This window comes from Tursiops truncatus, chromosome 2 (genome assembly GCF_011762595.2).
Source record: "Tursiops truncatus isolate mTurTru1 chromosome 2, mTurTru1.mat.Y, whole genome shotgun sequence".
NCBI classification, from domain to species: Eukaryota; Metazoa; Chordata; class Mammalia; order Artiodactyla; family Delphinidae; genus Tursiops; species Tursiops truncatus.
This window is the reverse complement of record NC_047035.1, coordinates 75,606,546-75,620,524: the sequence shown is the minus strand read 5'-3', so window position 1 is coordinate 75,620,524 and position 13,979 is coordinate 75,606,546. Positions and strand designations below refer to the sequence as shown.

Sequence of the window (13,979 nt, the reverse complement as noted above, 5' to 3'; positions counted from 1 at the left end):
AGCTGGTCACAGTCAAGCTGGGGTCCAGCACCATTCAGCAGTTCTCAAAATGAGGTCCTCAGAGGTCTACAGTACATAAGAATCCCCTAGGCTACTTGTTAAATGCTAGTTCCTGGGCCCCACCCCTGAGCTACTTAAGCCAAAGCCTGAAGGTAAAGCCCAAGTTTCTTACCAAGGTCTTTGAGTGATAAAAAGTGCCTGAAGAGATGACTATTTTCTGGACACAGTGGCCCAAGGAGGACAGGACATAGGCAGGCAGACACAGTGCCCTGTGCCTCAAGACACCTGTTTATTGGGGACACAACTCTGCGACAGGGATGACAGAAATCGTACCAAAAATAGCAACGTCTACAGGGCCCCTGGAGGGGCTAGAAGGGTACAGTGCCCCCACCCCCACCCATTGTACAAAAATAAACTCTCACGCCTATGGACCAGCAAAGACTGGCAAAGCTGCCCCTCACCAGGAACACTCCTGCCAGCCCTGGGACCCCGTTCTTTGATCCTCACCCCTGCCACTTCTAAGGCACTGTGACTCTCTTGGGCTGGGTGGGTATCGCCCACCCACCCTCCTAACGCCCTCTGCCCCCTCCACCTCTGGTCCGCCCGGGGCTGGGATATGGGTCCCACGCTGCCCCCTGCTGGCTGCTCTACCCAACTACCTCTAGCGCAGCCCCGCTCCTGCGGGGTAAACTCACTAAGCTAATAGCCCGTAAGAGGGCTCCCTACCTTTCTTGTCCCCCCAGCCCAGGCTCTCCTGAACGCAACAGCCCGGGGCCCTCCTCCCCTTCCTGCGGAGGACTGGGAGGGGTCTCTCCGGACGGTGCTCGGGCATAGGGCGGGGATGCATCGGCCTGGGGCGGCCTTCGGCCCCGAGCCCTGCGGCTGTGGTGCACTTGCAGGTGCAAGGCCATGAGCTCGGGGGCTCCAGTGGCGAAGGGACAGAAGAGGCATCGGTGGAGGGCACCCCCCGGCCCAGCCTCGCCTCCCGGCCCTGCCCGCAGGGACAGGTCGAGGGGTTCGGCCTCACCGCCTCGCCCGTTGCGCAGGGTCCTCCCGGGGCTGGCGGGCTTCCGACGGGAACCCGACGCGGCGCCGCTCGAGGGAGGCCGGGAGCTCGCTGTGCCCTCCACCCAGGTCGCAGGCTGCGCAGCCGGTTTGGCTCCCGACGACTGGGTTGCACCCCGCTGGGAAGGGGGTGGCGGCTCTGGAGGAGGCCCGGGGCCTGCCCCGCTCTTCTGCTCCCGGTGGTGGCGCTGCAGGTGATACTTGAGCGACCCGGACTGGGTGCCCGCGTAGTCGCAGTGCGGACACTTGTAGGGGCGCTCTCCTGGAGGGCGGGGGGTGCGATAGGGCCCAAGTCACAATCACTGCCAGCCCTAACCCGCAATTCACTCCGCGTACAGACCTCCGGGCCAGGAGGAAAACCGCGCCTCTCCCACCCCTCTCGTTTAATTAAGAGGCGTTTCCTAACGATCTCATCTGGACAATCCGAAGGCTGCCGAATGTCATCTCCCGGCGTTTCCCAAGCCCTCTCACCCCCCTTCCTGCCCTCCATGCCCCTCCCCACCCCGGAGGCTGCCCCCCTCACCTGTGTGCACTCGCAGGTGCACTTTGAGGTGATGCGCTGAGCGGAATGATTTTCCACAAAAGGGGCAGTCCTTGCCGCTGGCCCCCCGGCCCCCTTCAGGCCGGGCCCCTCCAACTAAGAGCCCATTCTCTTCTGCAATACACACATTAAAAGAAGTCAGAGGGACCCTCTGCCCTAACCCTATTAGGGCCATGTGTCCCCATACCCACCCACAGGATTGCTTCCCCTCCCAGCCCGGAAGGAAACAGAATGTTTGCAGGAACCTGAGAGGTCTGATTTGCTGTGAGTGGACATGTACCCTCAAAAGGTTGTAAAGCCTCCAGGGGAGGAAAATTGAGAAATAAGAAAATTCTTAAAAATAAGAAATAAGAAACTGCCCTCCTGTCCCCTCCTTTTTAAAAAGGAGGGGACAGGAGGGCAGTGGTGGCGTCAGAGTGCACCCAGGATGCCGAAATCCTCAGAGAAAGGAGACCCTTACGTACCCTGCGTGGCGCTGGACCTCGCCTGGGCCCCCGCAGCAGTCGCAGAGTTCCCTGGGCCCTCGCCTGGGCGTGGGGGCAGTGAAGCCAGAGGGCCCACTGCCCTGCTCTGGGCCCAGGTCTCTTCCTCTGCCTCCACCACCTCCTCTTCCTCGTCTGGCTCCTCCGCGCGGTGCCGGCGAGCCCGGCCTGGGAGAGCAGAGGGCAGTGGGCGGAAGCCTCCAAAGCTGCGGCCAGCCCCAGGCTCAGCGCCCTCACCATTGGGCCGGGCCTCGCCGGCTCGCAGACTCAGGTATCCCAGGAGGCTCGGAGGCTCACGGCGCTCAGCCGGGGTGGGCGCCGGGGCCAAGAGGAGCGCGGGGCCCAGAGGCTCATAGGCCAGCAGGCCCAGATCAGGAGGCTGGGGGGCCCGGGCAGGCCCAGAACCAGGCCCCGGGGCACGCAGTGGGCCCAGCTTGCTGGCGTGCACCTTCATGTGGTTCTTAAGGAACCAGGGCTCCTTGAAGCAGCGGCCACAAACAGGACATGCATGATCGAAGGAGGCCTTATGCTTGCGCATGTGGCCCTTGAGAAACCAGGACTGCGTAAAGCTCTGGCCACACACTTGACAACGGAACTCCGGAGGCGCGGGGGGCTCCTCGGGAGCAGCAGGCGCGGAGACGGGGGTTGCCTCACGTTCAGGCTCCGGCTCGGGCTCAGGGACGGATCTGGGTTCAGGCTGGGGTGGAGGCTGAGGCTGGGGTGCAGCCGAGGTTGCCGCCAGGGGGCGCTCAGGAGCTCCGTGGGCCGTCAGGCTGTGGTGCAGCAGCTCCTCCTCCTGGCTGGAGCCGAAACTGCACAGGCCGCACTTCCAGGGCCTGTGCAGAATGTGCAGGTGGCGTTCGCGCTCTGCCGCGGTGCGAAACTTGCCTTTGCAGAAGGGGCAACGGAAGGCGGACGATGAAGGAGCCTGGGACCGCGCCAGGCCCTCAGTGGCAGGGGTGGCCTGCAGGCCCCCTGAGCTCCGGGGTCTCCCCAGCCGCGCTTCCCGCAGTAGCGCGCGCTCCTCCAACTCCAGCAACAGGCGCGCGGCGGGGCTTCGCGGGCGCTCAGGCTGGTGCGTGCGCAGGTGCGAGCGCAGCAGGGCCCGCTGCGCAGCACGGTGGCCGCAGTGCGGGCACTGGAAGGCCTGGGCGCCTGGGTGCGCCCGTAGGTGCAAAGCCAGGATAGAGTTGAAGCGGAAGCGCTTCCCGCATACAGGGCAAGGGAAGCGCCGTTCGCCTGTGCGACTCTCAGACCAGCCCACTGCTCCCATCCCCGGAGACCCGGCGCTTACACCTGGCCCGTTGGAGTAGCGCTGCAGATCCAGTTCGCCGTCGAAGGCCGGTGGCGACGGCGCTAGGTGGCCGCCCGGGGCGCGGGGACGTGAGCCCTGTGGAGAAAGATGTGAGTAGAGCAAAAGGTGGAGAAGGGAGAGCTGTGGGGAAAGCAAGGGCATGGAGAGCCAGAGGAACCCGAGGGAGGGTGGGTCAGGGCCTGAACCACGAACACCGGGTGCCCCTCCCACTCACCTTGGGGAGGCTGGGGGATAAATGGGAATTGAGCTGTTAGGGCCACGAAAACAACTTCTGATAATGGGAGGCCAGACAGAGAGAGAAAGAGAGGTAGGGAGGGGAGGAAGTATAGTTGCAGGTACTCATAGGTTCAGGCCAGAGCTTCACTCACCTCCATGGACCCCCTTCACATTCTTTGGTTCTGAGGAGTGCAGGGAAGAGGAGGAGGAAAAGCTGCTAGTGAAGGCAACAGGTGCTGAAGAGCTAAAGCAAAAGAGACAGATTTGGAGGAAGAGGTGAGCCCTGATTTTCAGCAGTGGGAAGAGTCACCCCGAACCCCAGACTCTCAGCACTCTGAAACCTATCCCTTCTCCTTCCTTCCATCCTGAGACAGGAGGGGGCTGCTGTCTTCAAAACTTGTACTTCTTTATTTGCCCACAAGTCTCCCTGATAACCCAGATTTCTTCTCCCAAATTATTCATATTAAATGCCTTGTCCAGAACAACCACTACCACCACCAAGTCGCCCCCCCAACTTCCTCTCCACCCTCGTGGTGGAGAAGACCATCACAGTATACCCTTCTCTCATTTAGGTTGGGCTGTGCAGCTTGAAGAGCAAATGGGGTGGGCTTGCCATGCTCCCCAGTTATCCAAGTGGGACCAGTTGCTCTCAGACCGCTAACTGACCAGCCAGCCAAACATTCTTCCAGGCTCCATAGTTCTTCCTTCTGCCTTTACCCTGTCTTTCTGTCTTTCCCCCTCTTTCTTCCTCCCTCCGCCTGGATTCCTGATCCATTCATTTCCATTCATTACAGAGACTCATTCATGCATGGGAGAGAAACACCTCCCAGCAGCAGAGAGTCTGGAGACAGACAGAGGGGGAGGGGCATGAAGGGGGAGAGCGCCAGAGGGAGAGGGAATGAAGAGAGTTGGGGGAGGAGTGGAAGTTAAGGGGCGCTGCTGGCTTTGGGAAGGGGTTAAAAACTGCAAATACCGGATAGGATTCATCCCCTTGTTTCAAACCTTGGAGCCTGCAGTTTGATGGGGCATCTCAGCCCCTTTGTCCAGGGCTGTTCCAAAGCAGGCTTTCCTCCTCTCTGCAGGGGAGAGGCTCCCTCACACAAGAGGAGGATTACACAGGCTCTGAGCTCAAGAGGCTGGAGTGAGGGACGGGGGGCGGGGCTGGGCCATCTGCACAGATAGGGGCTCAGCACATACTCTGAGCTGGAAAGGGTTAAAGTTCTCCAGGCTAAAATTCTCTGGGCCTGGGATGTACAGAGCTCCAGTTCTGAGGATGAAGAGCAGTGAGAGGAAGAGGACTTGGTGGCCAGTGGGGGGGGGGGGGGGGGCGGAATCTCCTGATTCTAAGCTGCAGAGGAGGTTAGCATTAAGACTTAGAAGCAACCCCAGAATTAAGATTCATGGAAACAGGCCTAGGAGAATGGACCAGAAATCATCCAGTCTACCTTTCTTACTTACATACAGAATTGTATCTGGTCAAGGCTAGACAAATGTGGGCCTAACCTTTTTTTTTTTTTTTTTTTTTATTGCCTGAGACAAAGAATATTTGAGATATAAAGAACTTCCTTACAATAGGCATTGTGAAACTGAAATCGGTTACTGAGAAAGAAAAGGACTCAGCATTACTTTGCTTAAGGATCTTTAATAGAAGAGAACTGAGCCAGGAGTCAGCCCTGCAACGAGAAAAGGCTCTGGAGATCCAAGGCTTCTTTAATTTTTGACATTTAGTAGATAGGATAAGACTCTATGAAGGGGCAGGTACCTGTTACATTTGGAATCTGCATTATGGGAATTTTATTAAGAGATTAATTAACAAAATGTCTTTGTCCAAGGATCAGTAAACAACCTCCAGCACCACTTTTAATATCTGTATTTCTGTAGCTCCAAATTAAGGCATCCACCCTCACTTTCTGGATCCTCCAAATAAGCCCCTTTACTGAGACCAAGAGCCTAGCCAAGTTCGCTGAGTAGTATAATGAAAGGTGAATTAGAGTACGACTGAGGGGTGCAAGACTACTGTGGGCCCAGTCAGACCATTAATAGCCCCTGCAATCCTCAGTAAATCACTTAACCTCCTGGTTTACTCATCTGTAAAATAAGAGGGTTGGACTAATTTATACTGATGGTCCCTTCCAGTTCAAAAGTTTTGTGGTTCTGAGTCACAGGACTCTTCTGGACCCCAGAGAGATGCTGAAACAAATGGTCATTCCTTCAGTACCATGGAGAGTGCAGTGGGCTACCAGAGGAGCCACTTTGGCCACCTCCGTACCATAGAGCAATGAAGTACTAGAGGGGCCACATTTGCCATTTTAGCACCACAGATAAGGCACTGAGAAAAACCTATCTCTTTCCTATCTGGAAACCATAGAGGGGGAAAAAAAATAGTGGTACCAGAGGGATTATTTTGGCCTTTTGGATGTCACTGAAAATAGACAGATATAATAGAAAATAGATGTAACTAGAAGAATTTTAATTAGCTATAAGGAGTATTCTGACAGTTACAGTTTGTACATCCTGGAATGAGTTACTGAGGCATCGTATTTGGGTCCATCACATTCTGTTGCTCTCCTGGGGATTCCCGGAACATCCTGGTGTACAGCCAATCTGGTATATTCAGAGGAAGCAGATGGTGGGGGAGGAGGGGGGAGGCTGGGAATACTGCATGGTCATAGCTGACTAACCTATGGGCACATACTCTGATTCTGAGAAGATTCTAGGGCCCCTAAAACTGCCTATAGGATAGTAAACAAAATACCTCACGGGAGGCTGACTCATACCCAAGGCAAGTAGAGTAGGCATTGGGCAAAAGCTTCCTCCCCCAAAACAAAACAAAAACAAAAAACCTGCTTTGCACATAGCAGTTTCCAGGATGGAAATCCAGTGATATACAAGAAGGCCCAAATTGAAGCTGAATTCCCAAGAAGGGAAAGTTTCCCCAGAGGGTGGCCTCAAATCAACAAAACCACTGAGACCCTCCTAGGCCCAGTCAAGATCTCCTGAATCATCTTCTCACCAAATGGGGTCCCAAGAACCTGATCCCATGAGTTTTTCTCAATAGGAGAAAGCACTGACAGAGCCCCAGATTTTATGAACCGACTTGGGACCTAGATTATGCATGTATTGCCTGTGGGCAATAGTCAGAGTTTTCTATAGTCATGCCAATTTCTATAGTCAGGCCTAAACACCATCCATGACACTTAGCCAGACAGTAGCGCTGACCTACTTTCCACCCCCACAGGGAATCAAGGGTTATCTTACCCTTATTTGGGTTCTATAGGGATACAGGGCCAGGGATAGGGATCCAAAATCTTTCAAAAGCAACAGGCCAATTCCTTTTATGTGCTAGGAGAGCTGGTGTGGACCATCAAACCTTACTGAGTAGGGAAGGATGGAAGGGTTGGTGAGAAGACTCTTAGAAACAACTGGGACAAGTACATAGAAGCATCTGCTGACTGGAGGACCATGAAGATTGTCCCTCAAGCTTTGTGGTTCAAAAGTTTTTAGGGTCAAAGTGTAAGGGGCAAGTGTTCAGGACTTGAGGTATATTTGTGACTAGGTCTCCGCCTCTGGTCATTTCTAATATTGTACTTGATGTTTTTCCCTCTGAGAATCCTTATACCTTCCAAGTCCCCTAACAATCGATTAACGCTGCACTAGATGGAGTTAAAAGGAAAGGGAACTCCTTAGGTGGTCTAGAGTCAAGACCACCTTTATCACACAGACATGCCAGTAGTTCACTTTTATGGTCTCCCCTCCATGGCCCTCTGAACCTCATTGCTCAGGTGGCTCCCCCAAAATGACCCCACAGCATAGCTTGCCCACCTTTTAGATTGAGTTCTTGGGAAAGACTCCTTCCCTCCATCCTCACTGCCCTGAGTTGGGGTTACAGACCTCAGTCATGGGTTTCAAATGTACAGCATGAGGTGAGAGGAAGGTACACCTGCTCACCTACTGCCACCCCACCATGGAGAATCTTATCCCAGGGGCATGTCCCAACTTGACCCCTCTTCTGAAAGTTCTGGAACACCTGGATTTGGGGGAGGGGGCATGTAGCCAGCCCTAAGCCCCTTTAGCTGGAGCTGACCCTAGAAAGGTCAGAGTCTTGGCACCCATATGAACCTCAGTTCTCAGATTAGGGGGTGGGGAGTGGGTAGGAGAGCCTCTGGGAAAATCTCCCTCCCAGAAGTAGATTGGCAAGTAGGGCAAGACCTTTCATCCTGTGCAAGAGGTTCTTCCAGCAGCACCCCAGACCCCTCCCGGGGAAGATAAACCAGAAGGATGATGGGGGACAGGGTTGGGAGACTGGGAGGCCAGGGCTCAGCTACCCGGGCCGGGAGAACAAAAGCTGAGTTGCAGCCGCCTCCGCCGCTGCCGCCGGCCGAGCTCTTTGTGACACTTTGTTTGGGACGCAGAGAGGGAAGCACCCCCCATCCTCTCCCCTCCCCCACCCCCCGCTCCCGGAGAGTTTGGGTCCCTTCCCCCTCCTCCATCAGCCCTACCTGGGCCGGGGGGCACTCATCCACTCTGGCTCCCAGCTCTGCCGCCCCGCACCCCCAGGCCCCTCGCGCCCTGCCTTCGGGCCCCTACAAAGACGCCCGCCCCCCCGCCCCCGCTGGCCTTTCCCCTTTGGTGTCCGCTTTCCCGGCTCCCCCACCTGCCCCCCCTCCCTCGAGGCCCCCCTAGCTCTCCAGGCTTCCGTGGCCGCCGCCCCCACCCCGCCCCCCCAGGAGCTCTGGGCGAAGTTTGCTTGGGGCCGAGCCGGCGCCCCTCCCCCGCCCCCGCCCCCTGCACCTGCTCCGAGCCGGGAGCGCGTAACGGCCCCCCCCTCCGGGAGGGGGGGGCGGGGGCCGGGGGCGGGGGCCGGGTGGCGGAGGGGGGGCCGGGAGTGGGGGGAGCGGCTACTCACGAGCCCCGGGCGGGCGGCGGCGGAGCGGGCGGCGGCGGCGGCGGCGGCGGCGGCGGCGGGCGGCGGGCCGGCGGCGCGGGCGTCAGCGTTACGTGGGGCCGGGGGAGATGCGCCGGGCCCCGGCCCCCCCGCCCCCGGCCCGGCCCCCGCCCCCTCCCCGGTCCCCCGCCCCCGGCCCTGGCCCGCATTGTGTGCGGCGGGAGGCGGCCCGGCCATTAGCATGCGGGGGGCGGCGCGGCGGGGCTGGGAGCCGCGCGGGAGCGAGAGCGGGAGCGGGGCTCTGGCTCCGGGGACAGGGAGCTGGGGACCCCGGGAGCCGCGAGAGGCGGCCGCCAGGGGCGGGGTGCGGGCCGTTTGGAGACTGGGGGCGCTGTCGGAGGGAAGGAGGGAGGGAGCGGGGGTGGGGCGCACGGATGATTCCAACAGGAGACTGGAAGAGATTTTGAAAGGTCATCTCGTCCTTCCCCCAGCCTCCAAGCGGACTGCCCCTCCCACCCTAAACCCGGACATACCAGGGAAGGAGCTGGCTCTGCCGCTCTTTCTGCCCCAACATGTACAGACTCGGGAAGTTCTTCCTGGGGTTTTATCTCAAAGCCTCTCCCTTACAATTTCTGTCTCTCTTTTGGGGGAGGAGGAGGGGCGATTATAGAGATAGTTAATGTCTGCCGTATAAGAAACATTATTAAAGTTACTCTCCGGTCCTTTCTCTTCTTGATAAACAATTCCTGCTCCTTCCTCTCGAATTCTATTTTTCCATTCCTTAAGTCACTTTAATGGCTCTTCAATACAACAAATATTTACTGAGTGTTTACTAAGTACCAGGCACCAATGCTCAGCGCCGTGGGGGATGAACACACGAGGGGAATGTAGTACCCTCTCTGGAGGAGACTGTAATCCAGACAGGGATTACAAATTTGTAAGTAGGATACTTAGATTTAATCAATATTTACCGAATGCCTGTTCACATATTTAATAGTATATAATCTTTCTAATAACCGTGTGAAATATAATTGGTCTGCATTTACAGGTAGGGGAAATGAGGCTAAAAGAGTCGCTTTCCACTGGCCTACCAGCTCAGGGATACTCAGCCCAACATCTCACGTTCTATCAGGCCATTGCCACAAAATAAAATTAATGTACATAAGGATCGAGGAGGAGGTAGACACACAACAGCTCTCAGGGTCCCTTTAAATGTGATTTCCACTCCCCAGGAAAGAAGAGTGGGCACAGTGTTCCAGTGAGTGTTGGCCCAGCACTGAGCAGGGCAGAAGTGGCTTACAAAGGCCACTTGCCTCCCAGGACCCTGACTCCTGGTACTAACTCCTGGGGGTCTTCTGGCTCAGTCGTCTTCTGTCATCAATAATAATAATAATAATAGCCACTAACATTTATTGAGCATGTATGTGCCAGGTGCTGGACTGAGTTGGTTCATATGCATTTTCTCTTTTAATACTTAAGGCAATCTCTTGAGATTGGTATTCCCTTTATTGATAAGGAAACAGCGAGATTAAGTACCTTGCCCAAGGTCACCCAGGTAGATCTGGGCTTTGAACATAGGTCTCATTGCCCCCAGACCTCAGGCTCTGCACTAAGATGGACTTTTCCTATTTTTGATGTACAGAATATATGTTTGGGCTCATGTGATTCTGCTTATTGTATGAATAAATGACCCCAGCTTAGCTTCTGAATAAACCCTGTAGTATATGAGGTACATCAGTATGACCTCATCAGCACCATTAATGGTTATTATGCACCTACCCTGAGTCAACAACCCTTCACAGTCATATTATTATCCCCCTTTTAATCACTCAGTTTCAACAAACTGAGGTTCAAATTGGTAGAATAATGTATCCAAGGCCACACAGGTTGGAAAGTGGCAGAGCTTGCCTGACTGCAAGGCAACTTCTGTCCCTCAAAAATATTAATTGTTGCAATAGTGTCCTTCCCAAAACTGACCATTTAAGGACCATCTTCTATACATGTCTAGCTGCAGGTTGTCACTGAGTCAAAAGCAATCCCTCCTATAAATAGAGCTCTCCATCCACTTAGTCAGTGTCCGATCCAGAGTAAATCCTTCAAGAAAGGAATGAGAGAGGAGAAACTGTCCAGAAAGTGAGAGACAGGAAGCCAGGTCTTGGCTGGTCTTGGGACAAATCTTCAAGCAGTAATGATGGGACTAATTCAGAGGGTAATGTGGGATTTCCCTAGGGAACAGCAAGTAATTTGAGGAGAAAGCCCCCTAAAAAAAGGAGAAAGATTAGATGGAAATGGGGGAGAAATTGGGGCCCAGGGTGGTAGTGTCCATGTATAAGGTGAGTGGATGAGGTGAGTGATCAGAAGAGGAACCCAGGATGGGCAGAGATGGGGTCAGTAGGAAACAGGAACAGAATGAGTTAGGGCTGGGTGTCTTGTGGAGTGAACTGAGGCTGGAGTCTACCCAGCACCACTCCCTGGATCCTGAGGCCCTCATAGGGACCTTTGCCCCACCACACCCCAGCCCTGATAGCCTGTCTCTGCCAGGACAACTTTGTCTTCTGCTCTGAGCTACCAGGCCCTACCAGGAGCTCCAGGGCCAGCTGGGACCCATCCCTTTGGAGCAGCTGCTTCAGACTAGGTAAGTGTGAGGCCCTGAGCCTCAACTCCCTGGATATTGGAAGCAGGCAGAGGGGCAGCTGAAAGAGATGTTGCTGTATGTCCTGTCTCCTGATAGGTGCCATAATGAATTTTTCCCAGGCTAGGAAGCACTGAGCTCTAGTGGTCAAGGGAGCCATGGAGGAGAGAGCTGGTCAGCGAGAGCAAGACAGACCCAGCCTTCAAGACAGACCCAGCCTTCGTCTGGAAAAGCTACAGCACTGGGCCAGGCACAGGCAGAGTGGGCACCTCTTGGTGCTGGCGGTGAGGCCAGGCTGCCCCACCCCAACTTGTACCCCAGTTCAATTCCACCCATGCTTAGTGAGCACCTATCATCTGTCTGAAACTGTGCTAGGCTCTGAGTGGGAGGAGGGTGGAGGAAACAGAATAAACAATGCAAGACCCTTAATCTCCAAGTAGCTTCCATCATGTGGGGAAAACACATAGTTGAGTAACTGAACTATGACATGAGGCAGAAAAAATTAAATGATATCCCCTTCTTTTATGGCTCTTGGTTGACTACTCTCCACCACTTGGGAGGAAGGAAGGGAATCCCTAACAGTTCTCCTTCAACTACCCTGTACCCGGCCTCCAGGTGAGCCAGCTATGGCTGGCAGTGGCTGTGGTGCCCTTTGCTATCTCAGTTGCCTGCCTGAACTCTGCTTGTCACATAGCCACAGCACTGCCACTTGGGCCTGGCGTAATGGTAAGAACTACCATACGGGAGGGTGGAAAGAAGGTCCTGGGGGCCCCTCCCTAATGGGCCAGAGCTCACCACTTGCCTTTCTCATCATTCAGGGTCTCCTCACTGGGATTGTAACCCTTGAGCTGCGCAGAGCACCCCGTCTCTGGAAGGTGAGAGGGGAAGAGAATGCAGTACTATTCTCCCACCCCCTAAAACACACACACACCTCAGCCCAGGAAGTGGATTTCTAACTGTTAACTGTGTTAGTTATCTGCCCGTGACTGGTCTAAAAGACTGAGGAGGGAAACAAGAAAGTTAGAGGGCTGATGGTCCCGTTTGGAGGTGGAAGAATAGGAGCTGTTTGTTTTTTTTTTTTTTTGGGTTACGCGGGCCTCTCACTGTTGTGGCCTCTCCCGTTGAGGAGCACAGGCTCCGGACACGCAGGACCAGGGTACAAACCCGTGTCCCCTGCATCGGCAGGCGGACTCTCAACCACTGCGCCACCAGGGAAGCCCAGGAGCTGAGTTTTGTTTTCAGCTAGGCTACAGGTGGGGCTTGGGGTTGCAGTGAGTCCCCTAGGCTGGGCAGGGCTGAATTAACTCACTGGCAGGTGCACGCCATGATGCTGTTCAACACCTTCAATCTGATCTTGGGCTTCATCGCGTTGGTGGTCGAAGTGGCGAAGACAGCCTTGATGTCTGCCCCAACTGTCCCCTCCCAGGTACAAGTGAATAAAGGAGAATGTGGGGGGATGAGGAGGCCAAAGGAGGGGAAAGGGCAGGGGCAAATAGGTGCAGGGTCCCCTGCAGCACACCCTCAGCCCTATCTACCTACAGCTAGCCGGTTTGCTGGTGCTGGAGCTCAGTGCTGAGGCCTTCACCCTAGGCGGAGTGCTGGTCTCAGCATACTCCCTGTTCCTGCTGAGCCAGAGGAAGCCAGGATGCTGCTGGAGCCAGAATCTGCACTACCAGGAGCTGCAGGAGGTACTGAGGGCAGGGAGGAAGCAGCTAGCTAGCAGTTCATTTTTTCACTGGCTATCCTGGTCGATGGTACTTAAGGGAAAACAATGGGGCAGCCCGGAAAGGAAGGGGTCCTAAACTGAAACTGGTTGGTTTTCTGGCTTTGGACATTTCTCCCCTAGTGGTGGGTAAGAGTGAATCGGGTATCTAAATGGGGCTAAAAATGTGGGAGAGCATTAGAAATCTGCGTAAATATTGGAAGGGCTATGGGAACACGAGAAAAAAAAAAAATGCGAGAGGAGGAAGCTGCATCTGTCTGGGATTCCTCATTTCTCACCCTTATAGTTTGCTTGCTTCACACCTGTCTTGTTTTCAGGGTCTCTCAGAATTAGAGGAAGTTCCTGATTTGGAGACTGGTCCCACGGTGGCTAGCAGAGCAAACAGAACAAATGAGTGAGCTGGCAAGAGGAAGCAGACAGGTGTTGCTTTCCTACCCGGCGGGAGCATTCTCCAGACCCTCCTGCACCCCATTCCACCGAACTCAAACTAGATGGAGTCCCCTGAGACCTACTTGAAGTCTGGTGGAGTGCCTTCAATCTTCATTCACACTAGGCCCCTTTCTTTTTCCTCCCCTGCTGCGGAAAGCAATACCTAGACCGAGTTTTAAACCACCTCACCGCCCTGAAAATCTGCCCGCCTGCAGGATATCCTTAAACCAACTTTCAGCTAGACCCATTTTCTCCCTTCTATCCTCACCCTCCTTCCCCACTGCCTCCCCATCCTGCTTCACATATGCCTCATTTCACTGTTTCCAAGATTTCCACCTTTCACAATCCCATCCACTAAAAACCCGTACACGCCCACTCTCTGAAATCAATTTACAACGGGTGCTTTCGTTCTCTCGCTTCGATCCGGTTCCTTTCTACTCTAGCGGAGACTACAAATCCCAGGATGCCCAGCTACCCTGTGGCCCGCTGGGAAATAAAGAACCTTCCCTCCGCGGTAGGGGCGCTGTGCATCGGCTAAGTGACGCGAAACCCTGGAAGTCGGGGCTTAGCTGAGAGTTTCTTCGGACGCGACCACTGGCCCAGCGTGCAGGGAGGAGCCGGACGGGCTATGCTGCGCGGGGGCGCCACCACCCCAACCTCGGTAACGGAGAGCTGATTGTGGGTCTACATT

At 55.1% G+C, this 13,979-nt stretch overlaps 2 protein-coding genes across 5 annotated transcripts in view; one reads left to right on the top strand and one right to left on the bottom strand.

Annotated features, from left to right (window-relative positions):
* Positions 1 to 254: 254 nt before the first annotated feature.
* Positions 255 to 13,509, bottom strand: ZNF219 (zinc finger protein 219). 4 transcript variants are annotated; one of them, XM_073800668.1, is made up of 6 exons: positions 13,372 to 13,509; positions 13,138 to 13,228; positions 3,772 to 3,863; positions 2,071 to 3,478; positions 1,589 to 1,720; positions 255 to 1,327 (listed from the first exon to the last, which is right to left on the bottom strand). In XM_073800668.1, exons 3-6 carry the CDS (start codon positions 3,775 to 3,777, stop codon positions 723 to 725), a joined length of 2,151 nt encoding a protein of 716 aa, XP_073656769.1. In that variant the 5' UTR covers positions 3,778 to 3,863; positions 13,138 to 13,228; positions 13,372 to 13,509; the 3' UTR covers positions 255 to 722. The 4 variants fall into 4 exon arrangements, with proteins under 4 accessions (XP_073656769.1, XP_073656768.1, XP_019790717.3 ...); XM_073800667.1 differs by lacking the exons at positions 3,772 to 3,863; positions 13,138 to 13,228; positions 13,372 to 13,509 and adding exons at positions 8,526 to 8,955; positions 9,038 to 9,139 and having other exon boundaries at positions 2,071 to 2,256; positions 2,326 to 3,478; XM_019935158.3 differs by lacking the exons at positions 3,772 to 3,863; positions 13,138 to 13,228; positions 13,372 to 13,509 and adding exons at positions 8,526 to 8,955; positions 9,038 to 9,139.
* Positions 9,329 to 13,979, top strand: part of TMEM253 (transmembrane protein 253) — a 67,080-nt gene continuing 62,429 nt past the window's right edge. The window contains exons 1-8 of the mRNA XM_073800670.1: positions 9,329 to 9,441; positions 11,046 to 11,139; positions 11,259 to 11,420; positions 11,752 to 11,862; positions 11,955 to 12,011; positions 12,452 to 12,562; positions 12,678 to 12,824; positions 13,177 to 13,949. Of these exons, the coding sequence (XP_073656771.1) occupies positions 11,295 to 11,420; positions 11,752 to 11,862; positions 11,955 to 12,011; positions 12,452 to 12,562; positions 12,678 to 12,824; positions 13,177 to 13,257 (633 nt within the window). The 5' untranslated portion in view covers positions 9,329 to 9,441; positions 11,046 to 11,139; positions 11,259 to 11,294 and the 3' untranslated portion in view covers positions 13,258 to 13,949. The remainder of the gene's footprint in view (positions 9,442 to 11,045; positions 11,140 to 11,258; positions 11,421 to 11,751; positions 11,863 to 11,954; positions 12,012 to 12,451; positions 12,563 to 12,677; positions 12,825 to 13,176; positions 13,950 to 13,979) is intronic.